The sequence below is a fragment of the Apus apus genome, chromosome 19 (genome assembly GCF_020740795.1).
Source record: "Apus apus isolate bApuApu2 chromosome 19, bApuApu2.pri.cur, whole genome shotgun sequence".
NCBI lineage: Eukaryota > Metazoa > Chordata > Aves > Apodiformes > Apodidae > Apus > Apus apus.
Window position 1 is genome coordinate 3,483,106 of NC_067300.1, and position 24,576 is coordinate 3,507,681.

General features: G+C 43.0%; 1 protein-coding gene across 1 annotated transcript in view; it reads left to right on the top strand.

Moving 5' to 3' along the window:
* PAPPA (pappalysin 1) overlaps window positions 1-24,576 on the top strand; it is a 179,581-nt gene that overhangs the window by 41,085 nt on the left and 113,920 nt on the right. Inside the window, exons 3-5 of the mRNA XM_051636912.1 lie at window positions 11,554-11,699; window positions 16,189-16,482; window positions 20,826-21,018. Coding sequence (XP_051492872.1) covers window positions 11,554-11,699; window positions 16,189-16,482; window positions 20,826-21,018 — 633 coding nt within the window. The remainder of the gene's footprint in view (window positions 1-11,553; window positions 11,700-16,188; window positions 16,483-20,825; window positions 21,019-24,576) is intronic.

Genomic DNA, 24,576 nt, shown 5'->3' on the forward strand with positions numbered 1-24,576 from the left:
ACAAAGACTTACTGGTATGATCCATGAATACAACCTTAAAAAAAAAAAAAAAAAAGACAGAAAACCAAAAGAGCTAAATATTAGTCCTTTATTGTAACAGGGAGAAAAAATTCTCATGAACGTAGAAAATGTGAAACTTTTAGTACCAGGGTAAAAGCTCTTCTTGGTTTCCTTGAATTGAAGTCTCCATCACAGGACTATGTTCTTTGTGATCTCACTTTGGTGTCTCCTGCCCTTTCCTGCGTAAGATGAAGTAAGAGGAAATTTCAACCAGCCTTATTTGAATCAGGCTTTCTTTTCTTTCTCAGAAAAGAGGAAATTGGGATTATCCTAACCATAAGCCACTGATGATCTGCCCACTGCAGCAGGACTGACTTTACACACAGCCCTGCCAGGAGTTTAAGAAATGAAATTTGGAAGTCCGTGAGTTATAAAAACAAAAACAGAAAGAAGCAGCATCTCCAAAGCAAAAGTGATGTTTTGCAAGATGCATATTTGGACTGGTTATTTTGGCCCATCAACTCCAGAAGCATTGTAATAAAAATACTAAGTACTTTGTGATTATATATGATTTTATTATTATTTTTTTTGCTGAGGTTGGCCTGAGTCCAAGTCTCTCTTCACTCCACTAGCAATGTATGTCTCAGTGCCATGGGGTTTATGTGTAGGGAGGATTAGCATCGAAAACCGAGATTAAAACACCAAATAATTTGATCTTGTTTTTTTCCATCTTGCTTTTTTTACTGCGTGTTAATTAGGGAAGATGCTAAAGTCCCAGCCACACACCCTGGCCGGGATGGTCCCACGTGTCATCCTCCTGCAGGAGCTGTGACTAATTGCTGTCTAACTGCGAATACCCCAAGGCCACAGTGCTCCGTACCCTGCCCTCTGTTTGGCTTCTTAAAAATCCCAACTATTCCCATGGTAGGTGACCCACTGGAGCCCACCCAGGCAGGGTCCTGACCCATCCTGCCTGCCTGCAGTTGCCTACTGCAAGGGCAGCTGGAGCCCAGGGCAGAGCAGTATCCATGCAGAAGGGCAACCCTCTGTCTTCTGTGGGCTCTAAAGAGGGGACACAAAGTGTTTCCCAGTGCTCCAGAAGTGCCACTCCAGCTATGACTCCCATGGGTCACACCAACAAGGCATTTCTTAGGACAGGCTGTGAATGTGACCTCAGACCTGACCCCACAATCACTGGGATGGAGAAGAGAAAGACAAGCCTGGAGTTAAACATCAGTAGTGGAAGTTGTGAGCCAACTTTAAATACAGTTGCCGTGAGTTACTTCTATAATTAAAGAAAATTCTGTGGCAAAGCCTCAAGTTTCCTCTTGATCTCCAATTTCCAGGCTGATTAACAGAGGCTCTACCTAACTCTTGACCTAACTCAAGGCAGTGAGGACAGGCTGCATTCCTGGGCTCTGGTGTTCTTCATAAAAAAATAGGTTTGCTCTGGTGACTGAAACCAAACTCCCCTTTACTTGCACTCTTGTGCACAGTGCTCTGTTCATAACCATTGGTTGTTCTGGAAGCTTTGGGATGAGAGGTGATGTGTGAATGCTAAATACAATTACAATGGTGGCTGCTTGCTCATTAAAAGCAGAGCTCTGGTTCCACAAGGAAATCTGCTCAAGAAAATGGTCCTATATTGTCTTAAGTAACTGTGAAGCCAAGGAAAGGACCAGCTCATGGTAGGGAGCTCTGACTTTCCTTCTGCTAAGCATCTTTAGGGCTTTTTGCAAGATTGGAAAATATGTGTATATATTGTAAAATACGAGTGAAGGCTTGTGAAATATGATCAGTGGCCAATAGCAGAAAACTTAGAGGATCAGCAAGACAAGCCATTGCTTATTTAAAAGAAAAATGACCCATATTATCAGAGCATGAAGGCTTAAAAAACAGAGCTTTTAATCCTCACTGTCACACCGAGTGATTTTGTTACTTTGAATAAATAGTTGTATTTCTGTTTTTCAGTTTTCCCATTCAGAAGACAAGGAACCTATTCCATGGTTTCTTCAGTCATGGTAAAATTTCCTGCAGGGAGGCCCAACACAAGGGTTCTTGTCCTGGGTTAGTAGTACTGAAGCCCTTGGCTGGGGTTGGAGCAGTGCAGAGGGCTTGTGTCAGGGCTTTGACCAGAGTGGAATTTCTCTCTTCATGTTTAGGAAGCGTTTGGAGGCCCAGAGGGGAAGCACTGTGGAAGTGCCAAGCAGTGTAACTGATGGTTAAAATAGCCTCAAATAAATGTACCCTCCTATACTGATTCAAAAGCTGGAGTGTATGTGAATGAGGTTTGCTGCAGCCAGAAGAGGTTTTCATAAAGCAGCAAAAGAAATCTATTAGAACAGCACAGGTTCCTGACAATATCCTTGCACCACGTCTTTCTTTATCATTTGACTTTTCTCCTTGTTACAATGGTTCAGCCTGTAGAGTCTGGAAAAACATCAGGGTAACAAGGGCAGAGGGAATATCAGATGGAGATGAGAGATGGATAAGAGACAAATTACAGTACATTTCTCATGGGTCATTTGGCTCTAGTCTTGAGAGAGAGAGAAAAAAAGAAATCCAAAGTAGTAAAAGAAAGAAAGAGAGACAATCAAAACAAATAAACCTGCCAGTGTTGCTGATTTCAAAGGTCTGTGAAATGTGCATATATGTTTCATAATGCTTTGCTATTTTAAAGAGATGCATCTTGAAATGTTCCATGCTTTAATCCTACTCACTGTCTTAGAAGTTAATTGTACAATAAGATCACAATTCTCTTTGCCAAGGCTTTCCCTTTGTTTTCTTTTTTCTTCCTGCAAGTTGGCCAGCCAGTTTATCTTTTCCTAGTTCTGTGTAGTTCGTTAACTTAATTATTTTTTATGGTTGTGTGAGGAAATGGGGCTTTTCAGTACTTGCTGCATGAGTGAACTCAAATGTTGCTCTGCTCTTGGACGTAGATCTTGCAAAGGAAGAAGGCTCAGTGATCACATATTTATGGTCTGCACTTTTTTTAGCAACTGCAACTCTTTTTAAACCCACATAAAGGTTATATAAAGTTGGGGTCTCCAGTATAAAAGTCAGCAGCAAAGCCTGGGAGGATAAACAGAGAGAGGGAACAAATAATTCTCTGTGCATTAACAGCCACCTCGAATTTTTGCCCAGAGCTCAGACAGAACATGTTTGACACTTGAAAATTTTTGCATCATCTTTTTCCCCATTCTTTTTCCATGAGCCTCTACTTGTTCTTATCCTGGCCAGAACCAGCAGCAAAAGCGTCGGGGAAAGAAAGAAAAAAAATCTGTTTTCACTGTATTTCTGAATCTCAGCCCAGGTTTGTGAAGGATTTGGCAAGGATTTACAAACCTTTGAGAGAATCCGTGTGGAGATCTGAGGAAACCCGCCTCCCTCCTTAAATAAACAAGTTTTGTTGGCCACAAATTGGGCAAAAATTGGTCGTTTCAACTGAGGTTTCCTTTGAGATTTTGGATTTGAACCTGAAGCTGCACTTCGAGAATCAAATTTTGCTCTGACTAACTCTGGATTTACACTGGAGCAAATACATCACAGTCACAGCTGATGCTTGTGTGCAGCCCAGTGAGAACAGAAGTTGGCTCAAAGTCTAAACTCACATGAACCCAACCAAAGGAGGACCCAGAGTTGGGTTTGGAGTAGTCCAACCATCAGGTTTATTCCAACCTGTTGCTGTTGTTCAGCCTATTAAGTCAATGTTCTATTTAAAACATCTAGGAGTTATCTACCAGTGATTGCATGAAGGAAGGCTGTCACCAGTTTTTAGAGGCATTTTGTTCAGACTTATGTGGGGAAGAAGAACTGTTTCCCATAGGCCTTTATGAGAAAGCCACACAGGACTGAGCAGGTTTGCACAGTTAGGGTTCTAGAGGTGATTATACCGTGTTTTAAATCTTGGTATCAAATAATTTCCTTAATGTACAGAGTAGGTTTTTTTCCCTTGCAGTCCTATAGATTTGTAGTGCAAAATGTTGCAGCAGACATGCACTTGTTTCTAGGACTGTCCTGCTGGAAAGACAGCATTTCAGAGAAAATGGAATGAAACTGCTGACAATTGTCACCATTGCTTACTTTAGACCAAGGAGCTGCCCTTAATCTCTGTGGCAGGGTAAAGAAATCCCAGACAGAAAGGACTCCCTTATTTTGCACAATAAAACTCATTTTCTGCCTGCACAGGGACTTTTTAAACTAGATCAGGTTGCTTAGAGCCTGGTCAAACCTGACCTTGAATGTTTCCAGGGTTGGGACCTCCACCACCACTCTGGGCAACCTGTTCCAGGGCTTCACCACCCTCATTGTAAAGAACTTTTTTTCAATGCTTAATCTAAATCTACCCTGCTCTAACTTAAGACCCTTGGCCCTCGTCCTATCACTACAAGCCCTTGTAAAAAACCCTCATCCACCTTTATCCAGCAAACCTGAGTGCATTAGTGGAGTCTCAGTAACCCAAAGCTCAGCACAGGCTACCAGACTGACCCAAGTAGCTGGGTTTACATTTGAACAATTATCCTAAGTGTCTTTTCTTGGATCCTTATCATGATGTTTTTTTTTTTTATTTTTTTTTTTGCCAAAACATTCTTCCTTTCTTGTAACAGGAGATCAGATTTGGGGGCTGTAAAGGACATTTTGCTGCAGAGGATAAACCAAACTGCTTTAGCAGCTGCCAAGCCTACATGTGCTGACAGTGCTTGCAATTTATGCTTGTGGACATGACCCAGTGACTGCCTGGTTTGGATGCGGTTGGAATTGCAGTTACACATTTGGATTTCAGTGTGAACACAGACAGTGATCTGGATCTAAATTGGGACCTGAAGCTTTTTACTTGTAATATCCTGGCTCCGCTCTATTTCAGGCTCTGCCCAAATCACTGAAAGATTTATACCTTTATCAATAAATTATCATGACTTTTACTACACTTACACCAGTGTCTTAAATTAACACTAACTAAATGTAGATGAGGCACGCTTCCTGCTTCAAATGATTTATGGCAATCTGTCTGAAATGAGCAGCAAAATTAAATTTGCCAGCAAAGGCAGATCTTTAATGTCAGGTCAGACAAAAATTTTATTACAAGCCCACTGCTAAAGAGGTTTGGGTTTGGATTTTTTTTTTCTGCTTCATGTTTTTTATAGACTTTAGGCAGGGAAAAAAAATTATAAATGTTAGTAGGTCTGAAATTTCCACTGCATACTTTATGTCAGGTTGGAGGTGATAGGCAGGAGGAATATAGCAGTTACATGGCTCTGATAAGCTCTGAGATTGAGGACTGTGTCCTCTTTGGGTGACCTGCCTTTGAGAAGGATGTGGAGAGTGCAGATGACAGCATTGGAAATTACCAGAGGCCTTAAAAATATAACCAGTGGAGAGAAGCTGAAGAAATCAGGTGGGTCTAGCCTAAAAATGAGATGGTTTACAGGGGATATCATAACCTTTCAAATAGGTTATAGGCTTGGCAGAGCAGAAGGGAATCATCTCATCTCCCTGTCTGTGGGGAATGGCACCATCAGGCATGTGCATTTTTTGCAGCAAAGGGGATTCAGGTGGATGGATCTTCAGAAGAACATTCTGACTGTAAAGGTGCTGAAACATGGGCTGCAGGTTGCTGGGGCAGTGACAGAGTCCCTGGCATGTGTGGTATTAAGTATGAGCTAGATAAAAACTTGCTCAGTGTGACATGCAAAGAAGTCCATGTGTCAGGGTGGAAGGCAAGCAGTGATGCTCTTTGGACATCCTTTCAAGACCCGTTTTTCTGTGACTTTGTGACAGAAGGCAAAAGGCAGCTTATGCACAGCCATCAACACTGTGCCTCCAAAAGTTCCATATCTAGCCACCCAAGACTGAGAAATAGCAAGGGAAAGAGCTTAATTGCAATTGTGCACATCTGCCAAATGGCCCCATTTCAAGGTCAGCTTTCAGTGCTTTTGAAGTCATGGATTTTGCCTTTAGCTCCAGGAAGAATATAATTTGTCTCAAAACCGTCCATTCACTGCAGACACTGAAAATCTCTAGGTGGACACTGCACCCTAAGACCTTGGAACCCTGCACTGCTTGAACAAAAGGGACGGTTGGTGAGTGCCTGGCCACACAGGAACTGTTGCAGTGTTTGCTGCTCTAATGAGTTAATGTCAGTCCTGGGGCCAGGATCAGGTGAGAACCCACCTGGAATACTGTGTACAGTTCTGGTGCCCTCAGCACAAGGAAGATTTAGACCCTGTTGGAAAGGGTCCAGAGAAGGGCTACCAAGATGATCAAAGGCCTGAAGCACTTCTGCTATGAAGACAGGCTGAGAGAGTTGGGGCTGTTCAGTCTAGAGAAGAAAAGGCTCCAGGGAGACCTTGTAACAGCTTTCTGGTACTTGAAAGGGGCTCCAGGAAAGCTGGGGAGGGACTTTTCATCTGAGAAGATAGTGATAGGACAATGGGTAATAGTTTTAAAGTGAGAGAGGAGAGATTTAGGTTAGATAGTAGGAAGAAATTCTTCACTCTAAGGGTGGTGAGGAAATGGAATGGGTTACCCATGGAGGTTGTTGATGCCCCATCCCTGGAGGTTTTTACGGCCAGGTTGGAGGAGGTTTTGTGCAACCTGATAGATTGGTAGAGTTCCCTGCTCATGGCAGAGGGGTTGGAACTTGATGATCTTTAAGGTCCCTTCCAGTCTTAATGATTCTATGGTTCTATGACTCTATCAGAGCTGGACGGACAAAGGAAACACCACTGAGATGTATCAGCCACACCAGGCTGTGAGCCATACCTGGATCTGTCACAGGTTGTGGACGAGTGTTGCCAGAGCTGCCCAGAAAAGCTTTCTTTTTATCAGCTACTCTGTATAACATGATTTCAGCAGGGCTGACAGTTCTGGTGAGAGCACCAAAAGCAGAAACAAGGAGTCTTGAGGAGGAGAGTGATGTATTGGGTTCCTGTGATTCCAGCAGATTCTGTCCTGCCCTATGTTGAACCCACTAGGTAAAGGCTGGGACATTTTATGTCAAGAAATAAAATGGAGACTTCTTGAGGCTGACTTCCCATTTCAGAAGATCCTTGCCTTTGGGATTTGGGGGTGTTTCTTTTAATGATGAAATACATTGCCTTTTATTCCTAACAAACTTATCAGGCAGTTGGAGACCATACTCCATAGAGAGCAGATAGCAAAGTTCCTGCTCAGTGTTTGGGTGGAGTCTTGCAAATAATCCCTTAAGTACCCTGTTTGTTTTCTTGCTGTAAAGTGACACTTGTCTTTGAAGAAAAAAAATAAAACAAAAATAACCAAAAAACAAAGTCAAATAGAGAATAACTCAGAGCAAACAGTAGAAAGCATTTCCTAACAAAAAGGGCTGAAAGGCTTCGTGTTGCTTGCAAAAACAACCATGAGTGGAAGAGGCTGCACCCAAACCATGTTAGGGAAGCACAGGAGAGCCACTCTCTGACCTGGAAAAAAACAGGGAAAGGTTTCCAACTCAACCCAGTTATAAAACTTCTTGACTCTAGTCACCAAAGCCAGATTTAATATGATTAGACCTGATGCTAACTGAGTTAAAAAACTATTGTCAAACACGTTTGTAGCTAAGCGGCAGAGATTTGTGGCTGGGTTTGGTTTTGGAGTTGAGGGTCAACAGAAGGGAGCTCCTGACTGTGTTCCCATTGGCTGACGGGTGGCTGCTTGGGATCTTCACCTCCCCACCCAGGGATGAGTCCTGCTGGGGTGAAGCCACAACCCATATAGACAGGAAAGGGGCTTGACTGATGAGATGGGCATGGAGATAAGAGCTCATGGAGATAAGAGCTGCACCACTGGTAAAGCTGTCATGGGATGCTGCTGGATAAGCTAAAAGCTCCACTAGAATGAAACTGGAGTCCTGGAAGGAATATGTGCTCCTGGTGGGACTTACTGGCTAAGGTTCAGCTGCTGTACGGTACAGTTTCAGAGGGCTATTTACACTGCAGTGGAAGAAAAACTATATTGAAGCTGTGCTTTGGGCAAATAAGTCAATGGAAAGCTCTGGGTGGGAATGTGCACATTGCCTGATATGATTTGGTGTCCCAAATGGCCTTAAACAGCCCATAGAATTTCTACGTCTAAAACAGATTCCAGCAAAGGAGACCTTTTATGATGCACTAATAGGCTCATTAGGCTTTCCTGAGCAAGGCACAGTCACAGCAGCGTATGTTTTTTCCATTACAGGAATTACACGTGTTTTGTTGTGCTTTGGGTTTTGTTTTGTTTTCCACATAGACTTGCCCTGACAGTTCCCCCATTCAGGTTTATATTGGAGGTACCATCTCGAGCCAATGAATTTTATGAAATATGTTGCTGGCACTGACAGGGAGATGCATAAAGGAAATATTCTAATGACAGCTGGAAAGGCTTTGATCCCTTTCCAAGACTGCACTCATGTCTTTGAAATGTGAGTTTGGCAGTGCTGGAAAGGCTGGGCTCTTTGGCTCTCTTTGGCACGAACCCATGTGACAGACATTATGTCCTCTATCAGGGGACCCACATAACCTTGAGAAGTGTAAGCAACGCTCGCAGATTGCGTTGGGTCAGATAGTCTGGGCTGATAACAAAGCAGCCGCCGCAGCAGGAGAGAGTCAGCCTAGTCCCAGCACAATAACTGAAAACTATTTTGACCTGGTAACTGTTGGGTCTGCTGCCTGCGGCTACGTAGTTGGACATGAACTGCAAAAGTAGTTAATTTATGCCTCCTTGAGTGTAGGAATGTGGTGATGATGGATAGGGACGGGAGGTTATTAGAAACATGGGGAGGAAGGAGAGGATGGAATTCCAGCTTGTGTTTTTATCTCTTACACACACACACACACTGGTTCCTTTGCATACAAGCTCTTGGCTGTCTTGCATGTGTACACAATCCAAGCCCTTGCTTACACACTCACACCTCTGCTCCTGCACACACACGCAGCCACATGTTCACACACTTATAGGGGATTTGCCTGGGCTAAGTGCTTGAGCATGTTTATGTGTCGGGGGTTGCTGCTTGCTTTTACAAAGGGGTTTGCATTTACACTCTCCCAAGCATGATCTGCTTACACCTCCTCCTGTGCAGGCCCTCTGCTAAAAATACTGCTAGCATTCTGTTTTTACACCATTTGAATTTATTCTGCTCATTCGCAGGCTTTTGCTGGCCAGCAGACAGTAAGTAGTCAGAGAAACGGTGTAAAGCCAAGTCCAATTGACTTAGTGCAACAAATTTATGTAAGACACGAGTTCAGGCTCAGGGATGCACTGACATCACTGGCCAATGAGTTAAATGCTGTCTGCTCTGGCTGTTGTCTGCAGTGATCATCTGTGTACACAACAGCCCTAGATGCTGGAGCACAGAGAGCCTGTGTGCAAGTGAGAGAGCGATTGTGGCCATGAGCTGAGGATATCAATGGGGATTGCTCTGTGTAAACAAGAAGCAAAGAGACATCTGAGAATGAAGAAATATTATTTTAGATTATTTTAAACCAAAAGAGTGAGGATAAAAATGGTAACCTCAGGAGGGGAGTCAATTATAGTTATTCCTACAAGGATTTGCATCGGCCGTAAAGCATCTGCATCCAGAGTCAACAATCAGAGGCTCAGTGCAGACACTGGGCCCTTCCTTCCCACTGCGATACAAAACACACAAACATTTTTCTACCCAGAGGTATACACTGCTTCTGTTTCTGTGCTTTTCTGTCTTGTATGAATTATCGTGTCGCATTCTTTCTTACACTTTTGCTCATTGTGTTTTACTGACGCTGCCACACGTGCAGATATGCACACCATGCCCTTGATGTGCACCGTGCTCTGTTGCATGTTCCCCCAATGTGCTTATACTTTCATTTGGAAATGCACATTAGCTCTCATAGGTAATACCAAATTTTTGCTGTGGAGATGAGCCCATATTTGGGCTCAAGAAATTCCTGGAAATAGCTCGTACATAGCCTCAGAACACTGTGCAGATGCATGCCGAACAAGGAGCTAAGGGAAAGATCTGTGGATTTTCCATAGATGTGTTGGGAACAGTGGAGAGATGAGAAATGTTTAAAGGGTCACAGTGCTGACCTGTCCTTCAAGATGTCATCCACATCCATCAGAAGATAAACACTGTATGGAATGGAACATACCCTTTCACTGGTGTCCCCAAAGAGCACATCTTCCTCCATGAGTCAGCGAGGGCCTGGGGACACCCAGCCATGAACTATTTTGGAGGCAATGACTTCAGCAAGTGGCAGAGGAAGCTATTGTGGAAATATGAATGTGTTTTCCATTGGGGAGTCCTCCAGGGAAGGACAGAAAGATCTTGGTGCCGAGCCAACTCCCCTATTTTTTCTTCACCCTTCTGGGAATGAAAGCCTTTCAAAGTATGCAGGGAACCCTACTTACTGCATCTGAGTACATCTGCTTTCTGAGAGCTACGTGAGCCCTGTGCACACTCATGGACATACAGACATGGGGACTTCAGGAAGCAGGAAGGAACCTGCTCAAGACCATCATGGTTTCCTTTTCTTACAAGCTAGTCAACCATGCTTGACTCGGTGTGATCTCTCCTTCCATTGTTTCCACCTCTCCAGTGCAGATGGGATGGCTCATCCTTATTTTAAGTTATGTGTTAGTGCTACACTTGAAATCACAAGGTCAGGTGAAAGGGAGACAGAGGAGCAATGGCTTTACTCTTATGTTTCCCATTCTTCAGCTTTATTCTAAGTTGGAGCCCCGTGGTGCCACTGGAAGCACTGTGGTATCATGGCACATGCTTCAGCAAGGAGCTCCTCCTGCATTCCAGTGTTGACAAAGTCTGCTCCTTCACAGGAGCGCTAACAGTGCTTCCCACAGCCAGCAAGCTGAAGGGACTGGTATTGCTTGCCTGTGAGCAGATTGCTCTGTGACCTCCAGACATCCCAAAAATTAAGAAGAAATGCTGTTCATCTTGGGGAAGCAACCTAAGGAGGCTTAGGAATTTATGTTGTGTTATGGTACCATTGCTGTGGAGATCTCCTGCAGGGAGATGTCTTGGCCCAACTTTGCTTGCTGAAAATAGCAATTCCTAAACATCCATCCTGTGTTGGGGATGGACCATGTGCAACTCAGCACAAGTCACCCACTGGAGCTAAAGGAACTTTGTGAGATGGTGTTAGTTGTTGAGCCAGCCTGAAGATGGGAAACTTGTTTTTGTGAAGGAAAATTAGAGTTAATAATGATAAAAAGCTTAGAGGAAATGTGCAAGGTAACTGTTGATGTGAAAAGATTTACTGACCATAATACATGGTTAATTACATTAATAATAGATAGATTCCTATACTTATCTTAGGAATGTGTACAGCTTTATGTTTTTACCTTGAATTTTGTGGCCTTAGTTAATCAAAGGCCTGAAGTACTCAGATGAGATTCACTATATAAATGCTAAGTAATTGAAGTTTGGGAGTGTGTTATTAAAATATTTCAGGTGATTGATACCCAGGATGTTATAAGATCTCTGCCTGGATTGCAGCACTGCCTCAATACTTTGCTACTTTTTGTGTCACCTTAAAACAAAATTAAAATTGCTCTTCTTTTCTACAGAGCATACTTAGATGTCAATGAACTAAAGAACATACTCAAACTGGATGGATCCACACACCTCAACATCTTCTTTGCCAATTCCTCCGAGGAAGAGCTGGCTGGAGTGGCAACTTGGCCCTGGGACAAGGAAGCCTTGATGCATCTAGGTGAGTGATAAAGATGTTTCTTTGTAAAACATTCTTTTGAGGTGCTAAGAAGGAAAAACAAATATGTGTTCAGCTCTGTTCTGATTTCTTATCATTCCTCTAATATATAGTCAGGGGAAAAAAAGTATTTCACGATTCCCAGATACTGGCTCACAACCAGGAAAATATTAGGTTATAAACCCAAAGCATATTATGGTATTTGTGGATGATGTCAAGCTGAAAGTATTTCACCTTTTAAGTGAAGCTACTTTACAGGGCATTCACTCCATGGGAGCACTTAGTTAAAAGACTGGGGGGAATAGGTGGGGGAATGCTAGACAGAGGTGGATTTTTAACCTTAGCCTGTTATGTACTGATCTTTAGCTCATTACTTAGTAAGTGTTCAATTAATTTTCTTCACAGACTATTGTTAAAATTTGGTGCTATTTTTCTCTACCAATTTGCTAAAGAGCAAACTGCTGAGAGGTTGTATTTCTAGTGTTTGTGTGAGTGGAACTGGAAAGAGTTCACCACCCTGCAGATTGCCCTGTGTGTTTCATAACTGGGTTGCAGAGCAGGGCTGCTGGAACCCAGGGATCCAGACAAAGCTGTGCAACCTCCCAAATGACTAATTGCCCTGACACCTGCAGTGCCACCAGACCTGTGCTCCTTGCAAAATGTCAGATGAACCTCCAAAGATTTGGAAGGCGTCAGCTTTGTTTATATGTACTTCTCTTAACTGCACAAAACTCTCTGAGGCTGCAAACCTGATCTGGTTATCTTATAAGAGCAGTTTTCCAGATATTTCTCCACCCTGTCCAGACCTTCCTAGGCTGGAAGTGAAGTCTAGTTTCAGCCAAGCTCATTATTTGTGAAAGGCTGTTTCAGACGGTTTTTGTATTACCCAACCCCACGTTGAGCAAAATGAAAAAGACGTGGCAAGTGTAAAGCCTGGACAGGGAGAGCAAATACAGTGTTTATTGTAAAGCATTCTGTAAGTCCTGAACTACAGCCTGAGCCACCAGTCAGGGAGGTTATTCCACATTCAAAAATACATGACTCCAAAACCTAGAAGTTAACAACTCTTTACAGTCACCTGTCTCCTTAGCTGAGGAAGGCTCCATGGTCAGAGCAAGCAGTTGGAACTGGCTGCCTTACTTCAGTCAGCAAATGTTTTATTACAACATCCAGCTCTGCAGCTGTGCTGGAAGAAGTGGGAGCAAACTTCCCTTCCCAAGGCCGGCACCAACACATCCAGTCTCCTGCCGAGCTAGGCTGGAAGTGAAGCCACTTCCAGCTTGACTTGCCTCCAGCTCTGTCTCCATGGGCTCCTGCTGGGAGCACCCAAAACAGAAGATGCTGAAAATGCCTGTCAGTGAGCATTCCCCATGGCAACATCTGGCAAAAACAGAGTGATATTAACTCTTGTCTCAACCAGCACCCACCCTGCTGTGGTTTCTATCACCTGGTGATACACCTGCACTAGCCCCTCAGCAGCTCTCTTTGCTTCTGATTGTGCAGCAGTTTGGGTTGCTGGAGGGAAATGTTAGTCCTAGCGTCACTGCTGGAGTGAAATCAAGCTGCAATGTAGCCAGTCCTTCCTGGAATGAATATTTTCACAGCTTCCCTTGGTGCTGTCATGGGAGGGAGCAGAGAACGAGGGGAGAGCTCCAGAGTGCAAAGAAGAACCTTCTGCAAGAGGGCTGGGGCTTGCCCAGAGTCCTGATGAGTTCTTCTGTCACTTTGTTAAGCTAATTGTCAACATCATGCCTGAGCAAAACAATTTAGACTCAGCTCCAACAGTGTATTGACAGAATTCATTGACCAAAAAAAGATCTCACAAGAGAAGAAAAAAAAAATAATAAAGGCATTAGGCAACAGTTTAAAGTTAACTTGCAATGGGGGAAAAAAAAAAAAAAAAGTAAAAATAAATAAATAATGATCATAATTTCCTGTCATAATAGCCCTCCCAGACCTGTGCTTGCTCTGTAAGAATTCATCTTTAATCTTTTTTACTCTCTTCTATAAATCCAATATGTACTTAATAAAAAAATATGAAATATGTCCTGTGGTGCAGATCTAAAGGCTGGGATAGAGATTGTCTGGGTGAGGGAGTTTATCTTTTCTGTAAAACTGCAATTGATTTAGATTCTTGACAGCTGTGAAAAATATAAATTTTCAACAAAGGCAGAAATAAAATCTCCCTCTCCAGCTGCCTGAGGGCTGTCCAATGCCAGAACCAGTTACCCAGACTTTATATTGAAGGCATGTCCTGCTGAGGAATTTCACCGATACCCCTGCCATTGGAAAACAAACTCTGGAAGTATCTTTTGGAAAGAGACCCCCACAAAACAATATACCAGGATACTCTCAGGGTGTTAGTGGCTCCATACGGGTAGAGACCAAGCACTGCAGGTTTCAGGGTGTTTGTTTAAAAGGGGAGAGAGGGATAGAAGGAACATGGGGATTGCAGTCAGTGCATACTGATAGGTTTGTAGACAATTAATTTGGCCTGTGGAGAACTGGTGTAAGGACCAGTCCAGTGCTGTGAAAGGGATGTGCAGATGGTACATGTGGCATAATAGGCAGGATGTTGCAGTGTGGTTGATTGTGTTCACTCTTTGCTGTGTGTATTTAAATTTTCAGTTAATTTAAAAAAAATCTATATTCTGTGTGTTTGTACATGCCCATGTGACTCCTCTCCACTGTGTTTTTGTGGCACATGTGCCCATGCACAAAAGAGAAGTCTTTTCTCTGTGTGCCCTTGAAAGATGTCTGAAGTGGTCCTTCCTCTCTCTTAAACACTAACAAAATTTCAGTTGTGACACTGTATCATAAATGGACACTGTACTTGAAGGAAAACAGGAGGCAACTGGGAAAAGCAACAGTCAGGGAGGTCTAGAAAAAGGAGAGGTGGAATGGATTACAGTTATGCAGGCTGAAAGAAAAGGGCCTGAATTGGAGATGATGACAATCTCATAAAAGCTGATGAAAGGGGAGGAGAATCTTCTGTCCTTCGTTTCTGTGTGAGGCAGGGCTTGTAGTCATGAACTTCAGTTGCCAAAAAATCAATGCAGATTAAATGTGAGTTAAATCCTGGCAGCCATGAGGATACTGAGTGCTGACATTGATTGCTGGGGCAGACATGTCATCAGGGGTTGTAAAGAGACATTAGACCAATATGTGGGAGGGATGATATAGACCTAATTGTTCCTGCCTTGTTGGAGAATGGAATTAGATGACTCCTTAGGATCTACTCAGTCTTATTTTCTTGTAATTCTGTGATTATTGCAACCAAGTCTCCAGGCAGATGAGAAGGAAGAGTCTACAGTGTGTCAGAACCTGGTGATCTCGTCTTCCCTGCTCTACAGTCTCTGATAAAGTTTCTCCTGCCAAAGCCTTTTTTCTCCTCATTGTCTCTAAATTATTAGTGTACCACATCCAAGATTTATTTTCCCACTAAAACTTTTACAAAGCAGTCTCCTGTTCTCATGGTAGGCAATATACACAAACAGTTTCAAATAAAAGGCTTGGAAAAGCTGAGGTCAACAAGCTAAATAAAGAATATATGAAGCATATCATAAATCCAAGGTACATCTAGCTGAGCTAAAAATATCATCCTTATGCTTAATTCAATATACTGTAAAGCCTCACTAATTCACTATTTGCTTATCTACATATCCCACAATGCAAACAACAACAACAAAAAAACCACCATTGGTTTTCTTTGTGCACATTTAACAACCATGCAGTTCTTTTAGAATCTTCACATTCCAGGATATATTTTTTTTACACATTAAGCTTATGCATATTCATTAGTGGATCAGTTGTGATCACACTAGGCTGGACTGAGTGCATGACCGGAATCTGTTTCTGACAGTTACATCCAAGCTGCCCGTATGGTCAGAACACATCCCACAAACCCTCTTCCAGCCTTGGATGTATTCTGTTGTCTTTGCCCAGCTCTTAGTTTGCAATTATTGGTGCAACTTACTGCAATTTTTAGGGCATTTCAGAAGTTAATGGGCTTCTATTCTACCTTTACTTTGTGGAACAACATAAAGAGTTCTCCAGGTGTGTTTTATCTGACTCTTGGTATCAAATGCATCACTCACACTTTTCCAGGCAGAATCATTCTATTGAAGCACACCAAGTGATTTGAAATGGGATTCTGTGAGGTAATTGCAGGTAGGATTTTTCTGTGAGTTAACAAACAAACCAAACTGACCCTGTTCAGTAGAAAGACCAATTGTCACTGTGGTTTTGATTTAGGATATTGGACTTTGTCCCATGATTCCTTATCCTTAGAGCCTCAGATTAAGGGTGACATTAAACCTTGCTGTGTAGTTTCTCTGAGCAGGAAATTGCCTGATTGTGCAAAAACCAGCCTGAGCTTTAGAGGACCCGAGGAACTGGCAGTGGATCTGCCCTTAGGATTGTCTTCCTTTCCCTTTTCTTGCTGTTCTGAGGAAGACAAGGCAAACAAAGCTCTTCTCTTTTCCACTTGCAGGTGGCATTGTGCTGAATCCTTCCTTCTATGGAATCCCTGGCCACACACACACCATGATCCATGAAATTGGACACAGCCTAGGACTCTATCACGTCTTCCGTGGAATCTCTGAGATCCTCTCCTGCAGTGACCCGTGCATGGAAACTGAGCCTTCCTTCGAGACCGGGGACCTCTGCAGTGACACCAACCCTGCTCCTAAGCACAAGCTGTGTGGGGATCCTGGACCTGGCAATGACACGTGTGGGTTTCATAGTTTCCTGAACACGCCGTTCAGTAACTTCATGAGCTACGCAGGTACTTCTGTTCCCCCTGTTTGCTCTTGGTGTCTGTGGCTGGGTGGGAAGAAGGAATAGCAGTATGTTACCTCTGGTTTCTACAGTCCATTTCATGTGGGGCTTTATGCTGGTGTCCATGCCCACTGGTCTAGGACCAGACTTAACGAGGGATCAAACCTGATGGCCCTTTCAGTACCTGAAGGGGACGTAGGAGAAAGCTGGGGAGGGACTTATTTTATAAGGGCATCTCATGTTAGGATGAAGGATAATGGCTTAAAACTGGAAGAAGGGAGATTGAGGTTAGACATTAGGAAGAAATTCTTCATTATGAGGGTGGTGAGACTGTGGCACAGGTTACCCAGGGAAGTTGTGGATGCCCCCTGCCTGGAAGCATTCAAGGTTAGATGGGGCTCTCAGCAACCTGTTCTAGTGAGAGGTATCCCTGCCCATGCAAAGGGGTTGGAACTAGATGATCTTTAAGTTCCCTTCCAGCCCAAACCGCTCTGTGATTCTCATTCTTTTTTTCTTAGTTTTTCTCAGCTTTACACAGCTTCATGTGATGACCAGACAGGTTTGGGGGAGGGAAGAAATGGGTTAAGCATTAAGTAAACAGCTTCTAAAGGCCCTACAGCAAAATTGACACTGTTTCCCTGGAATCTGGATGCCTGGTTTATGAGGTCTTCTTTGAAAAACCCAAATTCAGAGATTAATCTTCCCTGAGGACATATTGAATGTCAGATGAATGTTGATACCACCAAAAAACTTGTGATGTGCAGACAACTAATGAACCATTGCCCATGCCTCCCTGTGTCTGTTCAAATGCCAAATTTGGTGTTTGATTTGGAGTCACTGTCACTACAGTCCTTCACATCTGAGTTTCTTCATGAGAGTGTGAATACCAGGATAATACCTGGATCAAGATTGCTTTTCTGGTCAAAGACTCCCAGTGTGTTGTGCTGGTTTGTGCTGGTTTATGCTGGCAGTGCAACTACAAAGGCTCCATATCAGTGCCATAAAACTGCCTCTCCAAGAGGAACCAGCTGCTTATCCAGAAGCCTGTTTTTTGTAGTTACAACTCTGCATACTTCTGTAGGCACAGCTGTATTGCTCAGGGGTCCTGGCTCATGGCAGTCCTACCAACAGAGCACAATGCTAAGATGGCACGAGCTCCAGGGACCCTTGTCCATCTTTGAGGTCCTTGCTGCACTCCTGGAAGTTTAAGGGGAGTTGAAGGAGCCTCTATTGTTTCCCAGGAAGTAGAGGGGATACCTTGGCTTGTATTTCCCCTTATTTTGGGTCCCAGGGTCTAGCCATGGTGAAGGTCTGTGACATGGAGCTGACAGCATCAACATTTTAAAGGTGACCAATATACTTGTAGTCACTGAAGGGCACCTTTATACTCGAGGCAAAGCCACAGATCGGCTGCTCAGAAGGTCATGGCAGTGCTTATCCTGTAACAAAACTGTAGAGAAGCAAAGTGGTTTATGTCATCTGGGGCACAGATTGAAATGATTTATAACAGAAATGCTTTTATGCCCTTCATGGCACTAGTTAAAAGTGATGCTTAGTTTTCTCTTTATTTTTCTCTTTGTTTAGAGGATGTTTTCAGGGACAGGCGTGCACACAGCAGGTCAGCTCCTCAGCGTGCTGTGCAGTGTGTGCATGTGGTGGGGCAGAGGGTCCTGCTGCCTGATGCAGCCTTCTGGTAACATCACACACGTGGGTCAGTGCCACCTCAGGCGACAACATCCCTCCACCAAATCTGCTCGTGTGTATGTGATGGGGGGTGGAGTGTGTGTGGTGCAAAACACTGAGGTCTCTTGTTCCAAAGAGAACTTGCTGTGCAAATTCTCTCGAGAGCTGAGGCACAGAGGCTGACCACAGAGATACCTATCTGCTCTGAGGAGCTACCTATGTGCTGGTGTTCTGAGCAGAAACCCCTTCTTTGTTTTCTTGAAAAATGAAGTGAAGCAACATGATAGGCATCTCTAGAGCTCCTGCATGAATCTGTTTGCTTTTCTATTGTTGCCAGTGGAATAAAAATATATCAGCATATCAAATTGCTGTAGAAATACCTTTGAAACACCTAGGTTGAGGTCACACAGCTCCAAACATTGCCCTTCCTTTCTGTTTTGCTGCTTTTATACAGCTTGATCACATTGTGTTTGTCTGTCTCTGTCTTGCATCCATCTGTCCTGTTACCCCCAGCTATGTAGCAAAGCACTGACTTAAAGGGTAACTTTTCTTTCCCTGAAATAACAAGTTATGATATCCAGAAGATCTAAAAGTGTGACAAGTTGGACTTGTAAATTATTTTTACAAGTTCAAATAGCTGTGGTATCCACAAATCAACAGATAAGTTAGTCTTTTAGACAGGTCTTCATGAAATCAGCATGAAGCATTCTGCCTGTGAATTCTGTTGGAATAACCATCTCAACAAAGTCTCTTGAATTTCTCTATTTTTTTACTTCATCTGAGGACCTAGAGCCCTTCTTGAAATTGAGGGAGCAAGTGAAATACCTTTCTCTCTCACCTCTCCTCCCTTCCCCTCCCCCAGGACACAGCCTGTGCTGATGTTTAAACAGATTGAGAATGCAGGTCATCTTCCCCCATTGCCATTGTCTCACTCCTTTGTCCTATATATATTTTATTGTTCCTTTATGAGGGCTGTTAAGAGCCTTTGTCTCCTTCTGGGCTTCTGTGAAGAATATTTATGGGTTTTACAACATGCTTAGGGATAGACCATTGCTAATCGTTGAGGAAATCCAGAGATGTCATATTAAAGCAGATTTTTACAAATCCCTGTGGGTATGCAGATATTTTCAAGGTAGTGGTGTCTGTCTGTGATACGTGTTTGATGAGAGGAGGTTTGCTACTTGGTGGGATTAGGAGAGACACAGGAAAACGTGTGAACTGATGGGTTCCTACTGTGATAGGGTGCATTTGGGGCTGTAATTCGAGCAGGATCCCAGCCGAAGCTGCTTCCTTTTGCTTGCATCTCAGTGAAGATGTGGGAAGGTTTTAAATTAGCCAGCAAATTCACACTTCTCTTTAGAACAAATCAATTCTATTTTTTTTTCCTCCTCTTGAGTTCCACAGGGCATGGACTTGCAGACATCAGAACATCTAGTAATGCTATTACAATATTGAACTGCCAACTTGCACACACGCAAGCAGCTCTCTGAACAGCCTTTGGTGACCTGCATCTTCCCAGAAAAGGGTAGTACTTGACCTGTGCAAAACTGTCATTGTTGTTTGTATCGTGACAGCGTGCAGAGGTCCCATCTGGGACTGAGCTTTGCTGGGCTGGGAACTCTGCAGGCACATGTGAAGAAACACTTTGTGTTTTCAAGAGCTTTTCATCAGATGGGAAGAGTACCAGAAAAAAATGGTTAAAGTGGTAGCAAGAAGTTCTTCAGCGTAGCTTCTCTGGCTGGCTTTGCACAACATAGTTATTCTTTCAGTGATCTGCACAATAGAGAAATAGCAATTTTCTGCTTCTCTAGGACAGTGCAGTTGTGAAGTTGTTTGGTGTTTAGAGGGCACTAGCTGTGTTCTTCTTGCCAAATCATGTTTGGGATAAGCAGTTGAAATGAGAAATGGATATTTGTGGGAAATTATCCAGCAAAAGGATTTTGCCATGTTGAATGAAAAAGAAATTTCAAATATCAGAAATGTTTATGAGAGGTTCAGAACGGGGTAAGAATCATAATGGTAAAGGGGGAGATTTTTAATTTCACTGCAGTAAAAATTTACTCAGTTTTTTTATCAGTGTTTGTAATTAATTTTTAATTGATCATTCAGAATGTTTTTTACTCGTTCATTAGAAAATGTCCAAACTTTTTTTTAAATGGTGGGTTCTTTTAAAATGTTGTTTCCTTTTAAGCTAAGAAATCTGTCAAAATCTGTTGCACGCAGTTTGCATGAATCTCAGTCAATGCTGTATCCTAACACTAGCTGTCCTTGGCCGTTTTAACCCCTCTCAGAGATATTCTTTTAGACATGAAATTCTTTTAAGCCCAGAAGTCCACTGGTAGCCCCAATTCTGACCAGAAGGTGCTGCACTGAGGCTTCACCTCTACGTCTCTATCTCACCTAGGGACGATCTCTAGGTGCTTCATATATATCCTGGATTGGAGGGAGAGAACATTTACTAATTAATTTTACTTTTTTAACTTTTGTTTCCTTTCACCTGCCTCCACAGGTGAGGACTGCACTGATTTGTTCACAGCCTTTTAACGTTTGAGTTGTGCAAGAAGCCATCCTGGCCCTTGCAAGAAGCTGCCATTTTATAGGTTGTAATTCTCTACTCACTTCCACCTTATCTCCACATGGCTGATGTGGCTTCTGTTTTCATTTCAGATGATGATTGCACCAACTCCTTCACGCCCAACCAAGTGGCCAGGATGCACTGCTACTTGGACCTGGTCTATCAGAGTTGGCAGCCCGTGAAGAAACCAGCTCCGATTGCAATCGCCCCCCAGATTGTGGCTCGGACCTCCACCTCTGCCACCCTGGAGTGGTTTCCACCCATCGATGGCCACTTCTTTGAAAGGTGACCAGGCACTGCTCTGTACTTTGGCACGGAGTTGAAGGGAAAAGGGAAAAATAAGGGAAGGAACCAGGGCCCCGCTGCAGGAGAGCAGCTTCATCCTGTACTGTTCTCAGTCTGCATTAAGGCTCTTTCCTAAATTGGTTCATATCGAGGAGGTTATTGATCTGTTTTCTGCTCTTCCTTTCTCAGCCTGTAGCACTCGGTTGAGGGCCATTGATTTGCCAGGTAAAGGGCAAATCTTTTTGCATATGTTATGGGAGGAATTTTCAATCAACCGTTCTGGCCTTCTGATTCTTGCTCTTCCTGCTCCTCACAAGTACCTGTGAGCTTCAGCTCTGTCTGCATGTTCCCCCTCCTCCCCTCACACATTTCTTTATCAAGGACAAGGTGAATCTTGTTTCTACTCCCATGACAACACAGAGCTCCTGGGCAGTGGAGTCTCACAGGGCATGGAGGTGGCAGGGCCAGGGAGAGGGACAAAAGCTGTCTCCTTCCCTGTGCTGCAGGTCTGAGATGTGAGCTGAGCAAGGCAGACTCAAAGGCGTAGGACTCTGAGTGTCATGCAAGTGTCATCTTGATGCACCCTGTATTTCTGTCTGATAGGCATGCAGCTACGTGGTACCAGTAACAATTATGTGAATGCAAGGCTCTGGACAAGAGTTGCACCACTTTGCAGCTCATAGCCGAAGCAACTCTACCCCAGGATGACCTGAGCAACTGGATAGTTCATCCAGATAGTCTTACACAGAGCTTGAATGAGCTGCAGGAGCTTTGGGAGTCCTAGCAGAGAACTTCCTAAATGATTGACCTTCTCACATTGCCATTAACTCACCTTCCTTGGTTGTGTTTCTTCTCTGCTTTTTGCTTTGTTATTTTGTAGAGAACAAACTTTGAGTGTCCTTCAGGACTGTAGCAGAACATATCACAGGAGGCCGAATTTACAAGCATGTTAGCACCCAAAGAGCTGTCTCAGCACTGCTGCTTTGCTCACTGAGAGCACCTTGAAAGCCACTGCCTCCATCAGGGATGGAACTCCTTCCAGCACTGCGAGGACACCATGGCCATTTCAGTGGCCAGCTTACACTTTCTCTGAGGAGGCAGATAGCTGTTATTTTCTGCTCAGATGAGATTTTCTACCTTTATTGGAGATTAGTACAGGGAGGGCAATCAAATCATATTAGGAGTTGATAAAGACAGGCTTTGTGCTCTTAGGACTGTTTGCCTTAATTGCAGTTTTGCAACTGAATCCTTTTATCCCCTGCATGTGAAAAGGACTTATATGAAGACCTGGAAATTAATTCAGATTTTTTTTAGCCCATAATCATTTTTAGATAAATTAAGTTTCCCCAATGTAATTTAGATTTCAGAAGATACTTATTGTGTGTTAAATACATACCATCTGCCTCTTAAAACACATTTATGCAGAGTTAATTGATATGTAACCAAATATGTCTTTATTACATATTTCTTATAACTCAATCAATATGTTCTTAATAACCTCCAGTTAGTTGCTTCTTAAATAACATACAGTGGATAGCCTGCTAAATCTAAAATTTCATAACAGAGTTATCATATGTTAAATAAATAGCAATTTTCTAGGGGGAAAAGAAGTCCTATGGGTTTTCAGGTTTGTGTGCTCATTGTCACTGAAATGATTTAAAGAGACAGCCTCAAATACTTGGGAGTCCAATTCTTTGTTAAAATGAGATTCCCAATGCTAACAGAGAGCTGTTGCTGTGACTATTTAAAAATGTCACTGAAATACATAAATGATCCTGTCTAAAACGTGTCCAAATATCTGATGTATTAATCAAAACCAGGATGATAAAATCATGATAGTGACTAATACTGGAAAAGCTGAACTTCCAGCACCAATGTGTCCAGTTCTGCTGGGTTAGAGATACAGGCCTGTGCCAGTTTGTAAAACTGGGTCACTGTGCAAGACAAGTAGGAGGCAGAATTGGCCAAGTATAATCTTATCTGTGTGTGGGAATACTGTAAATCTTTGCAGATATTTTTACACAAAGTGCACATCATGGCCCAAATTTTACTTGCCTCCCTTGAATGAATAAACTCATTCACTTCAATGGGACTATTCATGTAAAAAACAGAAGACTGATACTCAACTGCTGAGTGCCTTGGGCCTGGTTTCGAATGCACAGAGGCCCCTTCCATGCTGTTTTGACAGTGTAAAAGGGCTTTAAAAGGATGAATGGCTCTTGGCTACATTAGCAAGTATTGTGGCCCAATATAAGCAGATCTCTAGCGCAAAACAGTCCTTAATGAAGACCTGACATCAACCCTGGAGGGCTTTGGGGGGACTTTTTCAGCCTAGCTCTAGCCTGGCCCCATGGCATCAGCAGTTGGAGCACATCAGGAGTGGTCCTGGATCTCATCTCCGCTCTGGTTCCAGGCAAAACTGGGTCCAGCTTCCATGCTCCAGGACTGCTCTGAGTGCTGGAAGATGAAGAGTTTTACTTCAAAAGCTTGCTCCTGATTCAAATTACAGTAGTACTGTAGGCAGTCTCAGTGTGATTCAAGTTCTTTTTATGTCCCTTTTATTCTCTAGGCTGTGCATAGGCAGTGGATTCCACTTAATGGAAGTCAGGAAGGGAAAACTGAGCCTTGTGTAACACTGGGCTGGCTGTATCCCTGGGTGAGGTCCTGACAGGTCTGCAGTAGAAGGGAAATGAAGCTTGAAAGTACAGCCCACATGTCTTTTCCTTGTTTAGATGCAACTTTGCCACAGTATTAGGTGTTTTTCTCTTAAGACCCCCGTTGTAGGAATTACATGATTATGGGGACAGAAAGTGATGCTAACTCATAGTTCTTGTAAATCTGGGGTTGGTTATCCTGTGTCCTCACACCTTAGGAAAAGTGGCTATGTGAGCTGTGCACAGAAATAACATCTTCTTCCTGACAGACCCTCCTTACCTGTTTAGTGTGTTCCATTGATGGCTTCTATATTGCTCTAGAGAGACATTTACCTGCACATAAATTTGACAAGTTGTGTTTGACCCTAAACTCCAGCAGCTGGTTGAGCTTCTAAACATCACCAATAATCACATATATCAAGAACCAGCATTTCTTCTTGTAGCTGCTACTTACAGGAATGGAATACTTAAAATTCTCCATCCTCTCACTTAAAAAAAAAAAAAAAAGCATGAAAAATGTAACATAATATGTAATAATAAAATAATAATAGAGGCAACAAAACAAGGGAAAACAAGGGACAAAGAGAAAACTATTCATTTCCTGGCTGCATCTATTAGATGTGTTCATCTGCTGTCTCTAAGCATCCATTCATGAGCCTCCTGTTTGATATGCTCAGGCAGGATGTAAACAGTTATTGTAATAGGGCTCTGCAGCAAATTCTGCTTGGACTGAAAACTTCGAATGCATCTGCTCTTCCAAGTTCTCATTGAGGTGACTGCATTAATTTCCATGAATCTGTTACTATCTCATTGATAGCTAGCAAATGTTTTGGTCAGTATGATGTCCCAGGTCTAGATGGCTGAACTTGATAATCACTTGTTTAAACCTTCCTGGAAAGTTTCA